This window comes from Microdochium trichocladiopsis (assembly GCF_020744255.1).
Source record: "Microdochium trichocladiopsis strain MPI-CAGE-CH-0230 chromosome Unknown B0I36scaffold_2, whole genome shotgun sequence".
Classification (NCBI taxonomy): Eukaryota; Fungi; Ascomycota; class Sordariomycetes; order Xylariales; family Microdochiaceae; genus Microdochium; species Microdochium trichocladiopsis.
In genome coordinates this window covers 4028849-4053593 of record NW_025763545.1, presented here as the reverse complement: position 1 = coordinate 4053593, position 24745 = coordinate 4028849, and the positions used below count along the sequence as shown (strand labels likewise).

At 56.4% G+C, this 24745-nt stretch overlaps 7 protein-coding genes and 1 non-coding gene across 8 annotated transcripts; 3 read left to right on the top strand and 5 right to left on the bottom strand.

Annotated features, from left to right (window-relative positions):
- Positions 1 to 1384: 1384 nt before the first annotated feature.
- B0I36DRAFT_316006 (uncharacterized protein) lies at positions 1385 to 2157 on the bottom strand. Its single transcript, XM_046152949.1, has one exon. It carries the CDS (start codon positions 1798 to 1800, stop codon positions 1486 to 1488), a length of 315 nt encoding a protein of 104 aa, XP_046017443.1. The 5' UTR covers positions 1801 to 2157; the 3' UTR covers positions 1385 to 1485.
- Positions 2158 to 2287: 130 nt separating this feature from the next.
- B0I36DRAFT_316005 (uncharacterized protein) lies at positions 2288 to 3064 on the top strand. The gene has a single exon (XM_046152948.1). It carries the CDS (start codon positions 2560 to 2562, stop codon positions 2905 to 2907), a length of 348 nt encoding a protein of 115 aa, XP_046017442.1. The 5' UTR covers positions 2288 to 2559; the 3' UTR covers positions 2908 to 3064.
- Positions 3065 to 7152: 4088 nt separating this feature from the next.
- On the bottom strand, positions 7153 to 7297 carry B0I36DRAFT_t34. Its single transcript has one exon. It is a non-coding gene; the product is annotated as a tRNA-Leu (tRNA).
- Positions 7298 to 8354: 1057 nt separating this feature from the next.
- On the bottom strand, positions 8355 to 9129 carry B0I36DRAFT_316001 (uncharacterized protein). Its single transcript, XM_046152947.1, has one exon. It carries the CDS (start codon positions 8763 to 8765, stop codon positions 8472 to 8474), a length of 294 nt encoding a protein of 97 aa, XP_046017441.1. The 5' UTR covers positions 8766 to 9129; the 3' UTR covers positions 8355 to 8471.
- An 880-nt stretch (positions 9130 to 10009) lies between these two features.
- B0I36DRAFT_315999 (uncharacterized protein) lies at positions 10010 to 14362 on the bottom strand. The gene is made up of 2 exons (XM_046152946.1): positions 11221 to 14362; positions 10010 to 11123 (listed from the first exon to the last, which is right to left on the bottom strand). The coding sequence occupies exons 1-2, from the start codon at positions 14032 to 14034 to the stop codon at positions 10236 to 10238; spliced, it is 3702 nt and encodes a 1233-aa protein (XP_046017440.1). The 5' UTR covers positions 14035 to 14362; the 3' UTR covers positions 10010 to 10235.
- A 1588-nt stretch (positions 14363 to 15950) lies between these two features.
- On the top strand, positions 15951 to 16841 carry B0I36DRAFT_78105 (uncharacterized protein). The gene has a single exon (XM_046163363.1). The coding sequence runs from the start codon at positions 16065 to 16067 to the stop codon at positions 16719 to 16721; it is 657 nt and encodes a 218-aa protein (XP_046017439.1). The 5' UTR covers positions 15951 to 16064; the 3' UTR covers positions 16722 to 16841.
- A 118-nt stretch (positions 16842 to 16959) lies between these two features.
- On the bottom strand, positions 16960 to 19243 carry B0I36DRAFT_315993 (FAD binding domain-containing protein). Its single transcript, XM_046152945.1, has 5 exons — positions 18726 to 19243; positions 18611 to 18618; positions 18317 to 18516; positions 18133 to 18258; positions 16960 to 18077 (listed from the first exon to the last, which is right to left on the bottom strand). Exons 1-5 carry the CDS (start codon positions 18980 to 18982, stop codon positions 17172 to 17174), a joined length of 1497 nt encoding a protein of 498 aa, XP_046017438.1. The 5' UTR covers positions 18983 to 19243; the 3' UTR covers positions 16960 to 17171.
- A 3027-nt stretch (positions 19244 to 22270) lies between these two features.
- Positions 22271 to 24247, top strand: B0I36DRAFT_359898 (thiamine pyrophosphate enzyme, N-terminal TPP binding domain-containing protein; the record flags this gene model as incomplete). The annotated part of the gene is made up of 3 exons (XM_046158208.1): positions 22271 to 22465; positions 22534 to 23884; positions 23982 to 24247. 3 exons carry the CDS (start codon positions 22271 to 22273, stop codon positions 24245 to 24247), a joined length of 1812 nt encoding a protein of 603 aa, XP_046017437.1.
- Between the last annotated feature and the right edge of the window lie 498 nt (positions 24248 to 24745).

Genomic DNA, 24745 nt, shown 5'->3' with positions numbered 1-24745 from the left:
TAAAACTTCTGCGCAAAGAATGATGGCTATTGTGTGTTTACTTGTCAAGTTCATACTTGTTCAACGAATGCATACCTCAACCATTCAAAATATATACTAGATACAATAATATTCTCGTATACCTCGTCTGAGCTAATTACTTCAACGTATGGCACATAAAGTCATTGAATAGCCAGAAATATCGCACAATCATGGGATTCGTGGTTGACAAACTGCCCATTGAGACCAGTAGAGATTCTCCAGGCAATATCTAAAAGACATGTCTATACTCTATCGTGTATGGTAACTTCGGCACATTCTACAGACTGGAATATTCAGGACTGCTTGGATTACCATACCTACTCTGAGACAAAGCGATATTTCCTCCTGCTTAGGCTAGTTTCGAGGAAGTTAGGAGGAAGTTATAATAATATTAGTACTCCGACAATGACGATATAGAGACAAGGAACATAACGGCGCTCAAATCTGCGATTCTTGCCACTTGACAATCATCAGACTCCTGATTATTCTTTGCTCATTTGCGGCTGGCTCGAGCGCATCACGTTCAAAGCTTCTGCTTCGTATACTCAACCTCCCACTTCAGCCTTCGGAGATAGTTCCAGCCGATCAACTAGAAAGGAGGGGAAGACGCCAACCCCCATAACCTCATATCACACATATTCTCCACCTGGCGCACATATCACCATCAACTACCAGCTTGCAAGTTCCAAGCACGCAGGCGCCATCACCCAACCGTTACTGGGATCACATGACAGCCAGCACCCCGGTGGCCCGGGCACAGCCGGAGTGGCGTTTTCGACGGCCTGGTCTTTGGGGTTATATATGCAGGGCACCCATCCCAGACGCTGCGAGTGTAAGTGTGTGTGTGTGTGTATGTACGTGTGTGCATATGCGTGTGGCTATTGTTCGTGGCTTACTGCAACCCTCCTTGCCTTGCCTGGCATACTTTACGGGGTGGCTTGGGGTACTTTCCGTTTTCTGTCTGTCGTGCATGGAGATCATGTCTGATATGCATAAAAGAGGCGTCCGAACAACACACATACGCACACCGTAGACAGACCGACGTCTCTCTCTCTCACACTTTCGGCCCTCCATAACCCGTCAAGTACACTAAGGTATGTATGCAACCCATCTTCGGGAACACGCGCGCAGGCGCCACACACACACACACACACACACAAGCTCTCTCTCTCTCTCACTCTCACTCTCGGCCGGGAGCAACCGACACCCTCTGCTTTCTCTCGCAGTCACCACCACCACCACCAGCAGGCATCTCTCAAACACCAACAGAAGAAGAAGAAGGAACAAGGTCGTATCCGATGATGCTGGCCTGCATGCGGCTGCGCGATCGGGGGGGGGGGGGGTCGGGGGGGGGGGCGCAAGCCGCGATCGTCGGTTGGTTGTTCAAAAGTCCATGCACAGATCAGCCCGTGAGCTGAAGGACACATCACGACGAATCATTTTACTTGTAATCAGCAGCTACTATTATGACGGCAGACTGTCGAAATCCGCAGGGGTTTGCGCGCACTCGGGATAATGTTTCCTCGGCAGTATGCAAATGAACGGGGTCGAGAATCCCGGAGGTGCGCTATATGTCCGAGATGTGTGTGTGTGTCGTGTGCCGGAATATAGAGATGCCGATCTCACAGCGGTCACTAGTGGCTGTTTGCTGCGTAAGCACCCTTGCTGATTTCTTTTGATGTTCAAAACGAGTGTGTTTTTGAAAAAGTTCTTGACAGCTTGGCAGTCGGACAGATGCCGAAGGAAAAATGCAAAGCAAAACCTTCGTGGGGTGAGCATGTCTTAATGATTGCGCCATCGCTTATGACGATCGCGGCTCGGCACCGGTTATTCAAGGAGTACCATAAGGAGGACGTAACTGCTTGTGGTCGAAGATAAACCGCGGTGGTCCGATAGTGCAATATGTGTGTGTCAGTGAGCATGGCAGTACGACTATGTTTCGCCACCACGGCATGAGTGAGGCTCGATGGGCCTTCCATCTATATAGTGGGACATTACGATCCATCAATGTGACGTACGGAGGAAGCTTAACAGACGTCTCACGATACTCGCTGTTTCACAGAGTCCCAGAATAGTATACCCGCGATCGGTGCTCTGGACTTTGGTCATATCAAAGTGTTGTGGCAGCCTGCAGCCACCTAGTGTCCGAGTTCACCTCGCTTGGCCGTACATCGGAGACAGACACTACTAGTCGCAAAACAAGGTTGCGGGAACTAATCTTTTACGGAGAGAGCCGGGCAAACTAAAAGAAACACACACAATAGGGAGTGTAGTATTCTGATAACGTCAATAGCTTGACTAAGAGCCCTCGGAGATGGGCGAGCTCGGCCGCCCCCGGCAAGTAAGTCTATTGCAACCCTCTTTGACTTCAGGCATCAAACAAGTCATCTACCTGGGTGTGGGTGGGCCTACATACGAATGGAGACAAAAAAAAAAACCCAACACACCGAGCAAGCAAGAGTGCCATCGTCCGTAAGATAGTCAGAAAATGCAAAAGTCTCTGCTCCGCCATGGTGGCGTGGCGAACATTGCCCGCCTATGTCGGCCCATTGGGTGGCAGGCAATAGTGTGAGGGTTTGTCTGTCTTTGTTGCTGTGCCATGTTGTTGCGCTGGGGGTGGAGACGGTCTGCGGAACCCCCTTTGCGGCTGAGAATGCAGATGCCCTATGGCCGCTTGGCGCAGTGGCAGTTCGCCAACCCACCCCAGCTCAAGCGCCGCTGTGGGCCGCCTGTGCCCGCGGCTGGGAGGATCCGCTTGTGGTAGGTCGATGGGGCCTGTCGAGGTTGAGCCAGGCCCAGGGCAAGGTCGGGGGTTTAGGGATCAAGGTTGTGATGGTGGAGGAGCCGAGACGATGGCGGCAGAGTTGTGGACACGGAGGAGGGTAGGGGATGACGATGCGGGCGGGAGTTTCGACGACAGCGTCGCATTCTGATAGATGAATATTGTTGATTGGCCGAGGGGGCCATTGTCTTGGGTGAGTGAGCGGACCAAGTGTTGTTATCAGACCGTCTAAGCTACGACCAGACAGAAAGTGGTGTGAAGAACCCGGTCCTGGAGGGGACCGGTCAGTGATGCACGTCAAGGGTTGTCCCCTCCTCCCCCAAGGCCTGGCTGGTGCTGTGTGTCAGTGAGCCACCACCCAGACCGCCCAGAGAGCGATCAGTGGTTGTCCACTCAAAGACCCTGCATGCCCGGGCGGAGAGCCGGCAATGGAGCAAGCAAGGCAACTGAATTGACTTTGACGCCGAAAGAGGGGGAAAGAGTTTGGAGATGACCAGACAAGCTCTTGGCCAGTGGTTGGCAAGTGGCTGGCAGCCTCCCAGGCCGCGACAACCAGACGACGCTGCAACCGTGCCACTCTCATGCCACCATCACGAGAGGCAAACGCAACCTTGCGGGTGACGCTGGGCGGGTGGGAAACAGTGCCCGCGTCCAACAGCTTGAGCTCCCCGCCAGACTCCAGACTTCTAACCGTTGATCCCGTGTCTAGTAGCAGGCACTGTATACAGGAGCCGTGGCTCGGTGCACTTATCTCAGGTCCCTAGCTGCACACGCCCCCTCCGCTCAAGTGCAGATGGTTTGATGACAATCCGGAGACCATGCATGTTTACGTGCAGACCATCGCCGCTGCGCTGTCTTGCGGGGTACAGCAGTTCGTGCGACATAGTACACGGCGCCTTGACTCGCCTCCGCGTCGTCATCCCTCTCGTTGCCCCTCCCCAATCTGTTTACTGTGTCACCACTGTATCGCCTCGGCCGTTGTCAGAGGCACAAACTACTGTCGTGTTGTGGAGGTTACAGCAGGCAAGGGAGCGGAGCTGGCCAAAACCGCCAGCGCTAATTAGCTGCTAACTATATTGCCCTACCACCACCACTAGCATGCTGCCTGCCTGCCTGCATGCCACTGCTACACCGCCGTTGTCTCACCACCATCTGTGTGGCGGACGTTGTCTCCGATTGCCTGCGTTGGGCGGGATGCTCCACGCCAGAAGGACCTCCCTTCCCCCCAAGATTGGCGGCTTACCATCCGCAGGCAAGTTCCAGACCGTCGTAAACTCTATCACGACCGGTGTCGCCCGCCTCGGCCGCCAACCCTAGCAAAAAGGGGGCTCCCGGGCGAGCCGGGGCCCCGGCATTCGTTGGGTCGCGGATCGCCGCTCTCGGCTACCCTGTCCGGTCTTGCTTAAAAAGCTGGGGATGATTGACAAGGGGTCCAAGGCTTTTTAGCAGCGAGATAATCACCGAACCAGAGGGTTTCGGTCCCACTATGCTATGCAATCGACTCGAAGCAGGAATTCCGGACCTCCCAGAGGCCGGCAGCATCGCGCCATTGACCAGCCTCAGGGAACGCGGTGGCACTCTTCATCGGGCTTTGGATCCCGCCCGTGGCATTAGCGCGTCGTGATTGTCATGGTCGCGGGGTGGCAGCACTAAGGGCGTGTCAAACCCTGGAAAATCGAAACTCTGAAAAGGGTCCCTCGTCATGCACTGTGACGACGATCCGATAAGGGGGAGAGAGATTCTCATCTCGTATCTGCTGGTGTTTGTCATTGTCAGTGCGGGGAGGCGAGATGCCGTATGCCGGGCGGCCGTGGCGTCAGAAGTCTCGCCCTTCGTATCTGACTGCGTGCATCAGCCCCTCTTTCTCTTGGTGTTTTGGCAGGAAGCTAAAAGCGGTTCCCCATGCCGCACCGTCACCAAGGCCAAGAGACGGCCCATGCGACGAAACCCCGTGGAGAAGACGCACGTTTGCCCTCTCGTTATCAGAGGAAACCATGCAGGTGATTCGTCATGCCCATCTCGGACACAAACTGCGAGAGAACTGTACAGAACCCCCCCCCCCCCCCCCCAATGCGGGGGAGGCGGCGGCGCATTATCTCCGGGATAGGCAGCGAGGCCCGACCCATTTGTGACGACCTTTGTGACAACGCATGAGGCTTGGGAGGCAGCGAATCCGGCGGCGTGCAGATCTACTCTCCTTGATTCATGCAGGGTCTGACCCTCAGGGTAGCAATGAGGCAAGCCACGCAACCGAGTTCCCCAGGTAGAGACGAAGTGGCTTCGTGCATGTGACCAATTTGGGGTCTCTGCGGTTCGGTTTCTTCCCTTGCCGCAGAAGGACGATCACATGATATTGGTGGCCGTGTCATCCTCGGTTTTTTGGGGTTATGTGATTATGTGTTCCAGACCAGATAGCGGTGTGGGTGATTAGAGACGCGGGATGTGTCTCATGTGCAGCATCACGTGAGGCGTTGCTCTTGTGGCGTGACTACGCACTATTGACGGGGCTGCTTACGCGCAGGCTGCTTTGCCGTGCTTGAGGTGTAATCACTCTGGGGAGACCTTGCCTCGTAATTACGAGCCGTTCTGCGACGCTTCAATAGCTACGGATCGATCGGCAAAGGACTGCTTTCTCATTGAGAACCTTCACAATGTGCCACGAGAAGTTTCATGGCGGTGTTGGTAATGAAGAAGCTTTGAAGAGCGGCCAACATGAATCTCTTGCTCGTGATTCTTTACGTCATCCAGTTAGAAATTGCAGGGCCGGACCTGGCGTTGTGCAAGATGTATGGATGTTTTATATCATCGAAAGTGAGTTTGCAGTTGTGGACAAAGACGAACAAATTACTCAGTTGGAAACTGGAGCGGGAACTCCCAACCAGGGCCCTTTAACCAGGGGGTATACGGCGATCACAATATGACTGCCGAAAGGGACATGAAGAGTATTCGCAGTCGTTGTGAGTTAGCCTAGTTCTATCTTTGCAGAGCCTCAGGTCATCGTCTGTTGCGCAGGAGAACCCAGCGGCTATCTTGCCATCCATCAACACAAGAACTACGAGTAAAATGAGGAAGCAAAGGAATATTGGTTCATCCATCCACCACCCGACTAATAGTCTCTATCGCTTCCTTCTTCACGTTCTGATCGAAGCAGGCGCCGCAAAATCGTGCGTTCCTCCCGATAATAAGTACATTTCCTGGCGAGAAAGTAGCTGGCAAGAAGCAGATTAGATTTCTCGCAGAGTTGTTGCGGTTAACCTCAATGAGCTAAATCATGGCCGTCGACATATATTCCCCGAGAGAAGTAGAGGTCCCGAATATTGATGATCAATGCGAGCTATTATAATGAGATATTCGCTTCGGTCAAAATAGACTGGTTGGAAGACTTGCTCGACACTAGAGGTCTGACTATAGTCGAATTTCTCGCCCTATTTGCTCACTTCTCTACGCACTGATCTAGCTAGACGTGCAGGCGACATATTCTCTGATCATCAGGTATCCTTGAACAGCTTAGTTGAGCTTCGAACCTGCCTGTTCTCAGTGTGTCGGCCTTACTCATTATGCAGAGCTGACGGTCCAAATTACCATCGTATGCTACTCAGTTCGTGGATGCGCTATTGTTCAACCCTCTGAATACCAGACACGCAGCAACTGATCAATTTCGATGTAATATAAAACCGGCTCAGATATATCGGAGCCAGATTACTCCGAAGACCAGCCAGCGATCACTGGGTTTGGCGAACTCGGAACCAAAGACTCACTCACTCCCAGCTCATGAGTCTTCGGCCATATGCGGCAACGCAGAGTCGAGGCTTGAACGACGATTGCGGCACGGAAGGATGCATAGTGGCAGATTGTCGGTTCAGTACTCGTATGCCCACCCGCGGCAACTTTGCGTCTTCGCCTGATCTAGGCAGGAATGTGCACAAGCTATCTAGTCTTCACACTGTTCCATACGGTCTCTATGCTGGGCAAAGGCAGCCAGGACATCCTCTTGATGGGGCAGAGTTGTTGCCAAACATGGAGAAGACATATATTTACATATAGAATGGGCCAAAAGAGAACAAGTTCATTCCCCAAATACAACCACTCACGTATCAATCACCATTCTCAATGAAAACAGGCTGTTTCCCCATTGGTTCGCCCGAGGTTGCTGTAATTGGCGGCTAGGCACTCCACTAAAAGTTGACGGCGTCCCCACCCACTGTCGGCCAGCCCAGGGACAGGGCGAGCCCCCCAAAGGCCGGCCGATCCACTCACTACCACAACCACGGCCACAATTTTGCAGAAAAAAACCCCAGCAAAAAAAAAGGAGAACTGGAGGAGGACTGTGAAGAAATCCTCGACCTTGATGAGAAGAGTGGGACTCGAACCCACGCGGATTGCTCCACTGCGAATTATTACAATTGGACAGGTTTGATCAAACTCGATCGTAGCCCAAGCGGGTGAAAATCAAGCTTCCTGAACGCAGCGCCATAACCACTCGGCCATCTTCCCTGGTTGTTGGAGTCTGGGTTTCTTAGGACGGGTTGTGTCAACTGCGAGTGCTGGACAGCCATGGGCGCAACTGTGCTGGCTATTCTTGCTCGACAGTGGTCGCCCGTGATGTTGGGTTTTGGACATCACCAAAGTAGAGAGGATGTGCAGGACAACAAAGAGAACGCGGACGGTTTAATCATTCATCAGTTGCCAAAGATGTGCATCTCCTGTCAGAAACCACGCAGTCGGCTGCTGCATTGCACCATGGCACCAATCCATCGTCCTCTCTCGTCCCCCACCTGCATCATCGTCGTCGACACCCAGGCGCGGCCATGTTCCTGGGGATAATTCCCCCAGCTTCGCTTGTGGATGCGACTTTCCCTTCTTCATGGGCCAGAAATCTTTCTACACATGACGCATATACGAGCAAGGTCCAAATTCAACCACCCGGTGGTGGACCACCACGACGGCCAAGGAACAATCCCGGCGGAGGCCCTCCCAGGGCGCTCGGCGTCAGAAAGCTTCCCTCGGCCGCGCTCATCGATGGCGGCCCGCCAGTTCTACCAAAAGCCTGCGGGACAGCTCCAAAACCACTTTTGTCAGCAGCTGCAGCAGCTGTATGTAGAAAATTCGGTATGTTTTGCGCCTCAGGTCTTGCAGGCCAGGCGCTGGGATCGAGGCCGTCTTCGCCGTTACCGCTGCTTCCTGAGGAGGAGCTTGCTGTGTCAGCGCCGCTATCGTTCCTCTTGGGCCTCGGACCGTGACCGCCTGTGTTGCTTGCTGTTAGTCATCGATCTGAGGTCGAGGTTCTGAGTCGGCCTCTTCGTGGTGTGCATACCAGGCTTGCGTCGCGGTCGCAGATGTCTCCGAGTTTTGTTCATGTTCCCACCACTGCCGCCACTACTGTTGCTGCTGCTGCGGCTACTGCTCCCAGAACTGTAGCGAGAGCCTGGGCTCGATCGGAATCTAAAGTCTTGAGAAGATAAATAAACGTGAGTCAGTCTCCGATACCCATGTCCTGCGAAGCTGAGCACAATGATGAACCTCACTTCTTCTACACAGATACCATACAGCTCCAGCCATAACCAGGACCACGACCACAACACTGAGCACCACGCCGACGACGTTGAAATTGGCAGATTCACTACCCTCATCGGCCGTGTTGTCGTGAGGCTCGATGCCAGTGTGTCCATCATTGCCCAGGGTCCACGTGGTTGTGCTTGTCGAGTCTGGCCGCGTCACTGTCTGCGTGCGGATGACTGTTGTGGTCAGGGCACTGTCCTGACGCTTGTCGATTGTCCGGTCTTTGTCTTCGTTGGTCGGAGACTGGTGGCTGATGAACATGGTCGGTGTCGTGGCCTCGGTTACATCGGAAATCTGGCTGCTTCCACAAATGATGCGTTCGTGCGGGTAATTTGTCTTCACCAGATTCAAAGAAGCGACAATGTAGCCTTCTGATGGAGCCGAGATGAGACGAAACCTTCATACCATGCCATGGGATGAGAAAGTAACCATCACGGGTCGTCGGTGTGAAACAAGGCCATACATCTGGTCACACACAAGTACGTACACAGATGTAGGCTCAGATGTCTTGCAGGGACGGATCACCTTTCCAAGCGACCACCACTAGTCATTGAGGCGCTTGATTTTGGGCCCGGCTTTGCGAGTTTGATGCAGACTTTAGACACAAGTGCCGAGAAGTCTTTGCGCGGCCGGAAGCTTCACGCTTACGTTGACCCGAGCACGCGAGCGCGCAGGAGCGGGACTTTCCTCATGACCACGATCAGCAACATCGACGAAGCTCCCCAAGAAACATGGCCTAACACGAAATCCCGCTCGCCAAAGGCTCATCCGAGTCATGGAAAACAGCCGAGCCACATCACGTCCCAGCCGCGGACCACACCTACACGCGCGCGCCGACTTTCACTTCAAGAAAACCCATACACACCTTGGCGCCCCCTCGTCGCCCTTGCACAACAACGACAACGAAAGGCGCATCCCCAAGCGGGCCCCTACATCTCTCAGACACACACACACACACACACACACACACACACACACACATATGCGCGCCGGGTTCCTTCATTCTGATGCTGTGTCACCATTCTTTGTTACCGTGAACACCAACAGACTTTTCAGAAAAAGACCGTCCCCCCTCCCTTTACCCATCCACGAACCCTCGGCGGCTTTAGGAGCTCTTACAGCCCGGAGCATACCAATCGCCACAAACAGCCCACGAGCTCACAGCACTGAATGGGTGGATGCACGGATGGATGGGTGGGTGGCTGCTTTCCGCCATTTCCTCTCCTTGCCCGTCTTCCAGACTCCACTAAGGGGTTGTTGTTATTGTCGTTGCTGTCTCGGAGGCTTAGAAGACAGACATGTATGTACCTTAGGGAGATACTGTATGTGTGCACCCAGGTTTAAGTAGGCAAAGTGCAGGGGATACGTCTGCCCTGACCTTTCCAAACCGCTTTTTGGACGAGTCACTCACTCATGCTGGACGTTTTCGTTGCCTCGCCCGCCGCCAGTGTGGGATAGAGCCACTGAGGAACCACTTTCCCCTGCTCTCTTGTGCTACACACACATATGTGACGTCCCGCTAGAACTTGTTATACACTCAGATGCCTCGTTGCGGCTCGGCCCTGGTCACGTCGTACAGTGATCCAGCACTTACCCGTCACACTTGGAGTCCTTTCTTCGCACGAGAGTCAGGGAGCGACGAGGCTCGAGCGTCTTAAGTAGCGGTCCTTCAGCGCACCAAGCAATGTTGACAATACAGTAAGTTCGTCCCGACAGGAGAAAAAAGTTATTGGGTATCCATTTACTGTGCGTCATCACCACACTACTAGCTAATTGAAAGCAACAGCCCTGCTCACTCCATGCAGATTGAACATGTCAACGTTACCCCCCAGATCCCTGGAAATGCCCGTCCCGCGAAAACTCCCAAATTGTGTCACCGAGCTCCCGTGCTGTGCAAATGCATCCTGTCAAGCTCAATACCAAGCGCGCCGACCGTGTCATTCCCACCGTAACCACCCTGCGCCAGCTCATGGTGGGTTGCGTCATCCTGCTCAAGCGGCAGTGTATCCTGTTGTGGCGGCAGCTGCTGGCCCGCAGTAGCCATTTTTGTGTAACGAAACTTGTCGTTGCCGTGACTGCCCAGCTCCTCTGTTCCCTCAAACTTCACCTCCTCACAGGGGTTGTGGCCCTCGAGCTGCATTGTAATTGGCAGCTCATCTTCCACGACATTGGACTCGAGCTCACCAGGACACGGCAATCGCACATCCCGCGCTTCGAGCGTGTCGGCAATGTCCTTGAGAAGAATATCCATGGGGCAAATATATGCAACCTGCTTGCGTTGGCTCCAGGCCAGTACATGGCCGCAGACACGACCGTCCGCCCGCTCGATGATCCAAGCACCCGAGTCTCCCGGAATACCGAGCGGAGGGTCACGATTTCGTGGTTGATTGAGGTTTACTGGTGAGCTCCCGCTGACCTGATAAGTCTGGCTGGCTGATTGCCGTCCGAATATCTTGACCGAGGTCAGGGCAGGCATGATGTGGCCTGTCTGAAGCCCACTCGTCCGGGCCATGCACTGGACCTCAAGACCGGGCAGCGACGAGAACGGCACGACTGTAGATGGATGCAACGATTCTTGGTCCGCCAAGGGCTTGCTGGTCTCTATACTCGCGCGTGGCACAAAGTTCTCCGCAGGCTGCCGATCGTCGTGGAACTCAAACAGGGCCCAGTCGATCTCGTGGACGAGGTAATTCTCGTCCCGGCGCCTGCGGATGCCCGAGGTGGCAAAGATCTCCCCGAGTCTACAGGTGGCAAGATGGTCCTAGCCCCAGTGTCAGATATACCACAAGACAGTGGGCAGGGACGGGTGACGAACAAAGTGTGCAACAATCAACAACTCAGGGCCGCCGGCTACGTACCTCGTCCATGGTCTCCTCTTCGGGATAGAAGTTCTCGTCCACATCGTCCAGAGCGGGCTGGGTCACGACATAGCCATCACCACAACCCGGCTCGACACCAGGGATGTCGCCAGGCTCATCAAACTGCTCAAACTCATCGTCGTCGTCCTCTTCCTCGTCGTCGCTCGTGAGGTCGGTGGCTGAATAGTTAGACTCGTCGTCCGAGAACTCGCACGAGTAATCGTCGCCACCACTATCTGTCGACCAGTCCTCATCATGGGAGTATGACGGCAAATCATGGGAGCCACTTCTGTGGGGAGGGGCCGATGCTCTGACACTGTCCGTGCCGGTCTCGGCAGAGTTGCTACTCAGATGTGCCGCATCAGGATCGTCGAGCATGTGATGGACCGTCATCCCAAATGGCCGGTCGTCTACCATGATCAGCCCTCCAAAGCTGACAGGCGGAAGGTGCTTATCTCCTATCCAAGCACCGATGCTCGCGCCGTTGTGTGGCCGCTTCTGATAGTCGGCATTGGCAGCAGACGCGCTGTGGTCCTGCTCCTTTTCTTCCGCGGCAAATCCAGACAGCTCGTTTCCCTGTCCACGAGCCATACTGCGCGTCGGGCCCTTTCTGGAGCGCAGCATTGATCCCCGGCACACCTTGAGGGAGAAACCTGTGCCGTCGAAGAACGGCTCAAGCTTTTTCGTGAGGATGGCGCGGACCTTGCCCACCGATGTGCAGACGACGAGGACGGTCGGCGTTGTCTTCTGTGGTGACTCGCCAATTGATTCAAGGGAGATCTCGACGGACTCTGGGTGTTTGCGGTAGAATGACTTGAGGGCCATGTTGATCTGAGGCATGATGACCGTATTCCATGTTTCGACTTTCTCGGTCGGCAAAGTAACTTGAGGGTATAATCGTAGCTTTGATGAGCGCTCCTTCTTGGCCTGTGGCTCTGTGCCCATTGTTGCCTCTGTAGCGGGGAATTCCGGCTTCAAGGGAACATTTGCTTCAGCCGCAGCTTCTTGCATTTTCTTGACCGCGGCAGATTCCGACGTTGGCGTGTTGGTAGACACCGGCGTCTTCAGATCATATCCCGAAGCCTCGGCAGGCTTTGATGAAGAAGCCGTAGGTGTACCCACAGGCACATCTGTCTGCAAGTTGAGTGTTGGTGACAGCCGAGCGGAATCGTCGCCAAACCGGTCATCAAGGCCGCTGACTCCATCCAAAATGCAGCAGGCCTCCAGATATCGAGACGTCCGGATCTGGACGTGGTCGAGAATGTCATCAGCCTTGCCGGGCCGCGCAAGCTCCTGCTCAACTGCGTTCCAGCACACCTTGGCGGCTTTCATGTAAGGAGTGCCGCATCTGATGGCAAGCTGTTTGAGTACAGATTCGGTGATGCCTTGCGAGTCACGACTGGGCGTGAGGTTCTCGAGTCTGGTCCAGAGACCTATCGAAACGAGGATCATGGCCAGGGAATATAGATCGAGGGTCTTGTTGTCCTCGTTCAAGGCCAGAGGTGACTGGGCTGTTACGCGCGGGTCCAACGGATGTCGGTAGAGAGATAGCGCCGGTGACTTTGGCCTCCGCGGCGATGACTCTGGGAACAAGTCGAACGACGTGATGAGCGGACGACGGATGTCGACCTCACCGTCGGAGATGCCGGGGTCTCTCCCTACATTACAGAATGAAATAGCAGTGGCTTGTAGGTTGCCGTGCACAATACCCCGTGCGTGCATGTCGAACACGGTGTTGGCAAGGTTGTGAGCAAGTTTGAACTTGGCCTCCAGCCTTGGCTCAAAGTCTGGCCTTTCGAGCAGTTCAGCAAGAGTGGTGGTGTTGCTAACCGGGCCCTGCGTGGCCTGGTCGAAAACGACTGGTTGAAAGGCCGAAGGGAATTGGTACACGAGGGCAAGACGCGAGTTCTCCATGTCCTCGTGGTATCCGAGTAGATGAGGCAACCCGATCCAGGCACCTGGTGCTCTTTGAGACTCGGATTGCAAGCCGGTGCTCAATTTCTCGAAGCGTGAGAGAGCCGGCATCACACCTGTCTGAGAGTAGACAGGGTCGAAGCGAGCATAGTCGATCAACAGTGGCAGCCATGGCTGGTTCACAGAGCGATTCGTGAGGTCAGAGTAAGCCTGCCTGCCCATGACGGCGATTTCTTGTGTCACGGGTCGCGACGCGGACCCTTTTGATGACGGCTGCTGCATGGGGGCTAGAGCGCGGAAGGTCTCTGGGCTGATGACCTTGGGCGCCCGTATCCGGGTCGATCCAAATCCTCTGAGGTCCTCAAGCGAGGAATCCGACTTCTTCAGACTTTTCGAAGACGCTGAGTCCAGGCCTCCGGCTGACCGGGTCCGTGACAAGTCGCAGAGTGTGTCGATGGATGCCGTGAGGTCGCGGATCAGGTCCTCGAACCTGCCCTTGTCCCAGACGACAAGGGCAGACTTGCGATCCGCAATGGACTTCTCCGAGGCGCGGCTGCTCGTGGCTGGCCTCTTGGAAGCGGCCCATAATGGCTCTGCCTCGGCCAGGATGTCCTTGATGGTGGCCATGATGCTGCCGACGAGGTCGCTGAGGCCGGCCTTGGAGAGGCTCTCATCGATCTCGGCGGCCTGGTTGGGATCTGACCACTCGAGGCCCCAGCTGACGAGGCGGTCCTTCTGGATGCGCAACTTGCGGTGGAGGGCCTTGATCTCGGGGTCATCCTCGACCTGAATGGGCTCCTTGACGACGAAGTCGGACGACTTCTTAGTGTCATTGTAGAGCCTGCTGAGGCGCCGCTGGAATGGCAGCTGGAAGCCGCCACTGGGGAGGTACCCCTCCATGGCGCAGGAGGTGCTCGGCGAGCCTGGCTATGATAAGGGCTTGCGCCTGCTGAAGTCCACGATGCTGGGAGTTGCGTGACGGTGCTGGGCTTGCGGGTTGCGGCTTTGGTGAGAAGCTGAAGCTGATGCTGATGCGATGCGGGGCAATTCCAGTGCCGCCTGCCGCGATGGTTCCAGATGTGCGCGTGTAGATAGAGTCACTGGTCGGAGGGTCGCAGTCTATGGCTGGTGTTGTTCATGGCAGTCAGTGGCAGAACAGAGAGGCTTACCCACCAGAGCCTTGCAGCGACGACGACGTTGATGAGGCTGGGCTGGGCTGGATGCTGCCTTGTCGCACTGGGAGCTGCTGGATCGACGGCCACGAAGTGCGGCGTCGTCTGCCTGTTGCTGGGGCCTTTGGGATTGCGTGCAGCAGCGGCGAGCAGCCAATCATGGCCGGGTCTGGGAATGCGGTTGCCTGTCCTCGTGTGCTAGCCTGGCCTGGCCTGGCCCCAGTTGTTGCTAATCTCGGTGCCTGCACAGGTGGGGTCCCAGGCAGGCGCCCGTCCAATCAGACCGCTGGACTCGCGTCCTCCCCAGATGAGTCAGCAGTTCCAGGGCGCGGCCTCTTCGGACTCCACGCCGTCGCATTTCCCAAAGTATTTCCCAAAGCAGCACTCTTGCTGGTCGGAAGTTTAAGCCTGTCCAGGGCAATTTCTGTTTCACTGTTTCTGCCTGCTGTTGAGGCAGGTGGCTGCCCGTGCTCTCAAGTATGACGTAAGTCCAGAGCCGATACCTGGGTCGTCCACAGGCAGAAGGATGGGCGAGTTGAGCCTTGCTCAGGAGGTCGGCCAATGTTTGGAAGGGACACTCAACAGCAAGACGTCGCAAATGATAAGCTATTGGCGGGCGGCTTCAGATTCCATCTGGTGTGGCTTTGGCCATCCTGCTGGGGAGGGAACTAGGCAGCGCAAAGGAAGGTTTGGCATTTCGAGCGAGCCCGTCCGGGTTCTCCGGCTCCGTACATTGTGCGTACATTGGCAGGGGAGATGAGTAATGTTGTCCGTGGTCTCGAAATTGACAAACACTGGCAGAGCCAAATGTGTCAGTAGCCTCGCCCAGGGGGGGAACACGCCTGGTCGAATGCAAGCAAACATCCATTCCCTCCAACATCGCGCCAAGAGCCGATGTCATGTCGATGACGGCGGTTTGCCAAACATTCCTCTGCCATGTCCCATACTCTGTGACATCCCCAGAAAGGGCTCGTGAACAGCACAAGCACAGAATATAAAGACATACCTAAGGACCTGTGAAACACAACGTGATTCAGCAAGCCAAGTCATTCATGTGGTTGTTGATGATGCCATTCCTTTGACACGACACTGGCTCATGCTCGTACCAGGACCCCATCCTGAGTTTATTGTACGTGCCTGAGCTGCAAGCACACATCTGACAAAGAAGCCATTGACATTTTACTCACGGCCTTGTTCTGGTGTCGATCGCCACCAACGCAACAATAATATTCCAGCGACGCGATTTAAACCGCCAGTCCAGGAGCAACGGTGGCTGACTGATTCCATTAACCCCACCTCCCCCCCCCCCCTCCTTCTGCACCTTCGAGGCCATCGTAGAAAATACTGAAGCGACACTATTTTCTGCTTGTAAAGATCGCATCACGACCTCGCCACCCCACGGCTCTCGCAACACCTTCGACTCTCCTGACTCGGATTCCGGAAAGAGTACTGTGACACGGAGAGGTCCGTAGCGCCAAGATAAGAAGAACACCGGAATACTGGGACGCATTCTCACCGACCACAAAAACATACTTTCAGAGCACTGAAAGCGCCGAAGCACGTTCAACTATCCACGGCCAGAATTCATCATCTGATAGCTTTTCCCCCCTCGCGAACCTTCAGTGCCCACATAGACGGCACCAAAAGGCAGAAGCGGCAGCATCACCATCCGCATCACCATCATCATCCACCTGGTCCCTTGGGAAAGCAACGCGCGGAAGGGGGGGCGAGAAGTATCAACAAAAAAAACAAAAAAGAATGCCGCTCCCAAGCCTCTTCACGCGCCACACGCGAGACCCAGAGCAAAAGCAGAAACAAGAAGAAAAGGAAAAGCCGTCCCTGATCCAATACGACTACCCCATCCAGGAGTTCCTCATCACCATCCCAGACTCGTCAAAGTGCTGGACGTTCCAGATCGCCCACGCGTGCGGCTGCCCGGCCCGGCACCGCAAGCCCATCCGCGTGAGGCGCGGGGGTGGCCACGCCGGGCCGTGCTCCTCGCTGCGCTGCGACAAGGCCTGGGCGGAGCTGAGGTTGCCTGAGCGGCCTCCTACTCCTGCTCCTCCTGCTCCTGGAGCTGCTGCATCTTCTTCTGCTACGGCGGGTGTGAGGATTCCCGTGACTGGTGTTATGGCTAGGTCTATAGCTGGCCCTCAAACTAGGCCGGGCATTAATAGAGGCGTCTCGTCCGAAACCGCGTCCAATGCGTTCGGCGAACAAGACGACGAACAAGACGAGGAGGAACAGGACGTTGACTGGAGCGGCACCTCCGCCCACACGAGAGCAGCAGCCCGGGACGGAGCGAAAGTTAAGAAAGGAGGCAAGAAAGGAGAACGCAAGCCGTGGAAGGCAGAGTGGGGCAAGTGTACGCGGTGCGAGATGCTTGATCTGGGCTGCTCGATCATCGCGCTGTGACGGATTTCGGGTTGGGTATTCGGCGGCCCCCGAAAGAATTTGAGCGGCTTATGGGTTTGGCTGCCATTGTCAGCAAAAGGACGATGGGTGAGAGCCAAAAAGGACCTTTGGATGGTGGCTTGGGATGCAAGGTCCTTCACAAGGCTGGTACACAGGCAACAGGCCGTGAGAAAACGTTAGTCCATAGTCTCAAGACGCGTCACGGATTGCGAGTCACCTGGTGGGAAAGGCGAGCTCAGTATGACAAAAGACCAGCTCATGTCAATATTAGTATCGAGACTATGTTATCTAGCGGATATAATTGCGGTGCTTGCTCCAAGCGTGCGTTCAGACAATAAAAACAAGCGCATCTCATTCATCAATATCATACCGTCCGCGAGGACTTTCATAGCAAAGGCTCTTCCTGATCATGCAATCGTGGACTGAAAGAAGAAGAAGCACGAATGGCTTCTACCACAGCGACCACTTCTTGATCCGCCTCGTTGCCCCAGACCCCAGGGTGCCTGTCTGGACGGGCCCAGGCGAGGCCGCCGTGTTGGGCCGCACGCTCTGTGGGTTGTGGAATAAATCGTTGGGATCCCACTTGGCCTTGATGCCACCAAGCCGCTGGAGATTGGAACCCCAGTATGAACTCTGGGGATCCTGGATGAGAGGATCGACGTAGCCCGGGTAAGTCATCAGTGTATCGGCGGTGGCGTTCTGGATGTGCGTCACGATGCCGCTGACAAAGTCCTTGGTGCTCTGCTGTAGGACCGGGATGCCGATGCCGTAACCCTGGCAGAACATGATCTTGTCGCGGTGCGCGTAGGCTGTCGCGTCGGTAGCCACATCTGAGATGGCACCGCCGGTGGAGTCGAAGATCAGGAACCAGATCAGCGTACCGCGGTCGGCACCGTCAATGTAGTTCATCAAGTTCGTGATGGTCTCCTCAGTGAGCATCTCGTCCTGCTTGAATGCGAGGCTTCGCGCGGTGAACGGCGTGCTAGCCTCGGAAAGCCACAGAGCGGCGTGCTCAGCGTCCTTGGCGAGAATGGCCATCCAGTCGTCGATCACAACAGAGACACTGCCGGCAGGGATCTTCTTGGGGATTCCCGTAGCGTCGTACTCCTCCTGCGTGCCGAAGAAGGTGGCCGAAATGAGCACTCCCAGCTCGTGCATGATGAATTCTGTGCTGAAGCGGCGGTCGAGGTTGGGGTCGGACACCAGGTCTTGCCATTGCTTGAAGACAGGAGCCAGGTCGCGGGCCTTGGAGAACGTGAGCGAATACGTATAAGAGACTACACTGCCGGGTTCGGGCTGTGTCCGCATGACAAACTCTGTGACGATGCCAAAGCTAGCACCAGCACCTTTGATGGCCTGCCCGTGGGTTAGCACTTCTCGACGTCGCGCCTGGAGACGAGGGTTTGCTCACAAAGAAAAGATCAGAGTTTTGGTCCTTGTTTGCACGCTGGATGGTGCCATCAGCAGTGACAACCTCAACCTCGAGGACGTGGTCGAGGCAAGAACCCCACATGCGGGATGAAGGTCCTAGGCCGCCCTGTTGTCTGTCAGTCACGAAGCTCTTGGACAGAATGATTTCTTGTGATATAACGTACAATAGTGGCATGCCCGCCAAGACCAACGCTGGGACACGTGCCGTGTGAGATGGCACGCTTGCCGTTGTCGTGCAGCTTGGTGTCGAGGTCGTCAAGCTTGTGGCCAGGCCCGATGGTGGCTTGCCAGGTGTTTGTGTCCATCTTGAAGTCCTGCATGTTGCGCAGGTCGATTGCCAGGGCGCCATTCTCGCCTCCGACACCTGTGTCACCCTGTCAGAACATCTCCATTTTTTTTTGTGTTGGTAGCTTTTCCTCCACGTCTGGTCCTCGCGCGAAAATCATGTGGTAACGTACCATAGTTCCTGGGGTGAATTGTCAGCGACGCTCTAGAACAGCACTGAGACACAGAAAGAACGGGTTGCCCAGCGTTGTGGGGCCGCGCCACAAGCAGGGCAGGTATGTTACTCACGCATAAGAGTGGCCCCCAGACTTTGCCTGCACCTTGACGTTGTTCTGGGCTGCGCACTTGACAAAACCCGACACGTCCTGCGCGTTCTGCGGTCGCGTGACGGCAATGGGCTCAACGGGGATGGCCAGGTTGTAGCGGTCGACCCAATTGACTTGGTAGAGGAACGTGTCCGGGTACGCAACGCAGTCGGCGCGGCCATTGCAGACAGCGTTGAGGCAGCTCTGCAAGCCGGACGGCTGGCTGGAACCCTGGCCCATGGCGAAGGCTCTGACGTAATGGCTCTGGATTCCGGGGTGGAAGTTGCAGTTCGCGTACGACGAGTGTCGAGAGCTATGGTTGTTGTTATTTTCGAGCTTGTGAAGGCGAGGATGTCACAGAAGCGAGAGGAGGCGTGCAGGTGCGACAGTAGAGAGTGGCAGTCGGCAAGAGCAGGCGGAGAGCAGCACCGAGAGGCCAAGAACACGATAGGTGGGAGCGGTATGTTTTTCTAGTTCTCCAGAGGCTGTCCATTCGTGCAGGGGACCGGGGATAGCGAGCAAGGAAGGGAAGGATGTTGGCAGGCGCCCAGGCACGCCCAAGGCACAGACAACACGCGGCCTATGGCCAGAGGATTCCGGGGTGTTGAGAGTCGAAGCGAAGCTGCCCGAGATTCCCTCATGTGGATTGACGGCATCGCAGGGTCTACCCTTGCCTTGTACCGGTGCTGGGTCCCGACGGGGGTTGACCCAGGTGGGTTGACTCGCTGTGAATCAACACGGGCAATGGCTGCATCGTATGTCTGTCACCTTACTCCAAACCAGAAAGCAACCACAGGCACGGACGGTGCACCTGGTGGTGCCCGAGCAGACAAGCTTCGTCATCGCAGGCTGTGGAAAAGTTGGGCCACCACGCTGCCGCTAGAGCTGCCACTTCATGCGGGCGCAGCTGCACCAGGCAGTATCCAGGCGGTGTTCAGGCAGCCTCGACGACGCCGTCGAGCTTGCTGGACCCGGTGGTATGGGACGGCTGAGGACGACGGCCGCGTCTGCGGAGCTCGAGACGCCGGCGCCAATGTCGTGGCGGGATGCAGATGGCAGAGGGGGCCGATGCGGCGTGTGGAGGAGCGCAGGGCTTGTATGATCGGGCCAGTCACAGGCGTACACGAGGCATGGCAGTGTCGTCAGCGCCACGGCTGGCCACGCATGAAATAGCATGCCGCCACCGGCCAGTGCTGGCACAGCTGGGGTGGAGCGGGCAGCGAGTGAATCAGAGCAGGGACAAGAGAGGCAACTTGTCACCAGCAGGCAGGGTCTCGTGGGAGATGTGTTCCTGGTTGTTTTTTCTCCCCTTCCCACTCTTCCAGGTGCACTCTTCGTCCCTGAAGACCCTATGACGCCACTGTCCACCGCACGGACAGGGCAAGGGGCCTCTCCCCAGTCTGCGCGTCGCGCACCTGCCTCCGCGCATCAACCGAGGCAGTCATGTCGCAAACCAGCGATTCTCCTTTGCGCCCGCGCGCGTCATTGTCCTATGACTGCGGATCTGGAGGCACTTGGACAACAGCCTCTTCTTTGCCCGGAACAAATGTCGAAATGGTCGTTCCCTGGAAAATCGCCAGCCTGGGTCCCACCCACCTCGTGCTAGCCAATGGCCAGGGGGAAAGCCGTTGAGTCTGTTCCAGCCACTCAGGGCTCCAGAGCCCCTGGCGGCCCAATTGGGTTTCTCTGGGGAATCCATTCTGGCACTGTGATTCGCCGGAGCGCTTCGGTTCCAGGTTCGTAAGAGGCAACCATCTTGGATCTGTGGCATCGGGCCCATTCACAGGCAGCGCCTCGTTAGCCGCCGCCTCCTCTTTTCTTCCGGCTGGAGCGAATATAGTCCAGTCGGTTCGCTTCCCACTCATGTCGCAGTCACACCGTCAAACGGTTGCGGGTCTTCAATGGGACAAGAGAAGACTGATTTGCACCATCATCGTGCCATCGCAGCGCTGGAGCCGCCCACACTACAGCTACACTCCAGGTCCCGGCCCTGCCCGTGCTCCTTTGCAATCCTCTAAGCAGGGGGGTACCCACTCCGGACGCTGCTCCTGGAGACTATGTCAAGGCCAGAACCTTGCAACCGCGGGTCAATTATTTGTCTCCTGTGCCGATCGACATTTCCCCAATTTAGCGGCGCAAGCCGAAATGAGCAATGGACTTCTGACAGAAGGATCAAAGATCTTAGCATTTTCATTCGCTTTCTCTGGCAGGTACGCATGCGGCGAGAAACATCTTCAGCCTTTTCTCAAGCTCTGATTACGAAGTCGACCATACCCGTGATGATTTTGCCAGCGCTTGCAAGGCCATGACGCACTCCATGCTCGCTCTCATTTGCCACGGCAGCCACGAGCACATTGAAGCGGAAATCAGAAGCTTTCATACCGAAAGCAAGTGTTCCGTGGTTACTTTATGTAGGTCAATCATGCTCTGAAGGCCTTCATAAGCGACCCCCGCATTATCCCACCATATTGTGATTTGCAAGGCGAGGCCCTTTCCCGCACCCCACCTTGATGCTGGCGACGGGTATATCGATTTAAGCTCAGCTCTAGTGCTTACGGTCTCGGATCTCTGCGGGATGCCACAGCCCTATGCTTGGGCATACTCGAACCAACATGTCGCTTGGCGTATTCGTGTACACAACGACTGCGATCCCGCCCAAGTATGATGTGCGACAAGACTGGGAGAGGCCTGTCTCAAATGGCCACATGCGTGCGTACCGGGCGGGCAGCCGCAGGCCGCGGGACGCATGAGCTGCGGTGGTTCGCTCCTCCGAGCGGTGTGGACGCCACACCCGAAGTGCCACGTGCTGGTGCCGGTGCCGGTGCTCGCCTCCGACAGCGTTTTCGCGCAGGAGAGGGTTACGCAGCATTCTGACGATGGACTCACCTGCCAATGCATCGCGCTCTCTGTCGAGCGCGAGGCCGACGGGGTATAGCCGAGCACTACCTGTCATTGACGGGAAGCACCGGTGGTGGATTGACGGCCGGCCCATTTTCTGGGGCCGAAGTCGGCAAGTGGCACCTGCCCTGCGTCTGGTCTGCATCCCCAATGCATTCCCCGCGGGGAGGGGGTCTTCCCCTCGCCAACGCGAACCGGTCGTCACGGCGGATGCACTGGGGCCAAGAACTCTGTGCGAAGCGTGTCGCGGAGACGATCGGCCGTTTGCCGGTGCCGGGCGACATCGGCAAACACGCGAGGTATCGATGCCGTTCCGTGCACTCCGGTCCACCCCTCACACTACTGCTTCCAAGGTTCGCTCCTGCTTCACGCTCACCCGATCACGACATGACATCGTGTACGGCCACCGCTGCACTTCGCCTCAGATTCACATCGAGAGCACTGCTCGGGGCCCCCGCCGCCAATCTGCCCGGCCCTTCCTCGAGACCGTATTCAACCCCTTCTCGTGCCTCAACATCACCGCAATCCCACCTTCGGATCAACGCCCGCCTACAAAGTAGAAAGCTCGCAACGGACGCAGAAAGAGACAGCAAGCTCTACATCCCCAGCTTGCCTGCCACAACCACCGCCATGGCCTCTGCAAGGACACCCCCCAAGAGCCTGTACACGGCCTCCTTTGCCTTCTTCGATGCGATGTGGGATGCTGGCATCACCCACTGCTTCGTCAACCTCGGCTCCGACCACCCGTCCATCATGGAGGCCATGGTCAAGGGCGCCCGCGAGAGGAAAGGGAGATTCCCTCGCATCATCACATGTCCAAACGAGGTGATTATCAGCCACTGGAAGCCCATATGCCGGACAGGCAAGAGAAACTGACATGCCATGCCGTCCAGATGGTCGCCATGTCCATGGCCGACGGCTATGCCCGCCTCACCAACAAGCCCCAGTGCGTCCTCATCCACGTCGATGTCGGCACCCAGGGCCTCGGTGCTGCCGTCCACAATGCCAGCTGCGGCCGCGCGCCGGTCCTCGTCTTTGCTGGCCTCAGCCCTTTCACTCTTGAGGGAGAGATGCGCGGGTCCCGCACAGAATACATCCACTGGATCCAGGACGTCCCCGACCAGAAGCAGATCATTGCGCAGTACTGCCGTTACTCGGCAGAGATCAAGACGGGCAAGAACATCAAGCAGATGGTCAACCGGGCGTTGCAGTTTGCCATGAGCGAGCCTCGAGGTCCCGTCCAGCTCGTCGGAGCCAGAGAAGTCATGGAGGAGGAAATCGTGCCGTATGAGCTGGACCAGAGCGAGTGGCAGCCTGTCGAGCTGGGAGGCTTACCCCGGTCGGCAGCCACCAAGATCGCGGAAGCACTTGTCGGCGCAACCAAGCCCCTAATCATCACGGGCTACAGCGGCCGCAACCACGCCGTACCAGGCGCTCTCGTCAAACTTGCAGACACCGTCAAAGGCCTGCGAGTTCTCGACACGGGCGGTAGCGACATGTGTTTCCCAGCGTCGCACCCGGGCTGGCTGGGCCTCCGCTTCGGCAACGACCCGGCGATCGAGGAGGCCGACGTCATTGTCATCATCGACTGCGACGTGCCGTGGATCCCAACAGTCTGCAGACCCAAGAAAGAGACCTTAATCTTCCACATCGACGTCGACCCGTTGAAGCAGCAGATGCCTCTCTTCTACGTGCCTGCTAAGCACCGGTACCGCGCCGACAGCCTGACCTCGATTGAGCAGATCACCACTGCAGCGGCGGCGGTGGCGGCGGCGGCCTCCCAGAGGTCTTCTGATGCCGCCAACGAGCGCTGGGAGGCCCTAAAGACAGCTCACGCCGAGCGCCTGCGTACCATCGAAGCCAAAGCCGCGCCCGCACAGGACGGGTCATTCAGCACGGAACATCTCTGCAAGACGCTGCGCACAATTTGTCCCGAGGACACCATCTGGGCCGTCGAGGCCGTTACCAACACCTTCGCTGTGCACGACAACATCCGGCCCGAGACGCCCGGGTCGTGGATCAACTGCGGCGGCGGCGGTCTGGGTTGGTCCGGCGGTGGTGCGATGGGCATCAAGCTCGCCGCGGACGCGGAAGCGGGTGTTGGCACTGACGGAGGCAGGAAACCCCGGCTCGTGGTGCAGATTGTGGGCGACGGCACATTTTTGTTCTCCGTCCCGGGCAGCGTCTACTGGATCGCCAAGAGATATGGTATCCCGGTGTTGACAATCGTGCTGAACAACAAAGGTCAGTCACTTTTCTTCCATTTTGGTCCCCCTTTGTATCTCTACATCCGCCAGAACCAAAGCCAGTCCTGTCATTCCACAGCTAACCAACTTTCCAGGCTGGAACGCTCCCCGCCGCTCCCTCCTCCTCGTCCACCCAGACGGCGAAGGCTCCAGGGTCTCCAACGAGGAGCTCAACATCTCCTTCGACCCTTCGCCCGACTACTCGGGCATCGCCAAGGCCGCGGCGGGCGGGGACCTGTACGCCGCGCGCACGGACACGGCCGGGCCGGAGAACCTGGAGCGCGTGATCCGCGAGGCTATCGATTCGGTGCTGGTGAAAGGGCAGAGCGCCGTGCTGGACTGCAAGGTGTCTGTGCCATAGATAATCTGTTGTACGGTAGTTGAAAGGAGAAATTTCGACTCATGGGGCTTGCCTGAGTTGTGCGAAGTTTCTATGTGGAGTACGTGAAGACGAGACTGAACTCTTTTCTTCGGTGGTTTGTTTCTTTCTCCCTGGCTGGTGGTTAAGGGGGACTTGGCGTATCAGAGAGCGGCAACCTTTCGAGAATGTGTTCTCATGCTCGAGCGTGTCAGGTCGTTTTTCATGCATTCCGGGCCCGGATCTCGTTTGAGGACTCTCGGGACGGATCTTTGGAAAAGCAGAAGAATATACTGAAGAAAAGAAACACTGGGCAAGGTGTCAAATGTAATTCTTCCCTTGTCTGTGTTATTTATTTCGTGAGGGCAATTCCGGATCGTCCTCACCGTTTTGGCTTACTGCATGTGTGTCTATGCGTACCCTACGACATTGTATCGTTCCTACGCAAGCTCTCCCGTCTATCCAAATAGTTTAAGCATCGCGGATCTGGAGCCACCAAAA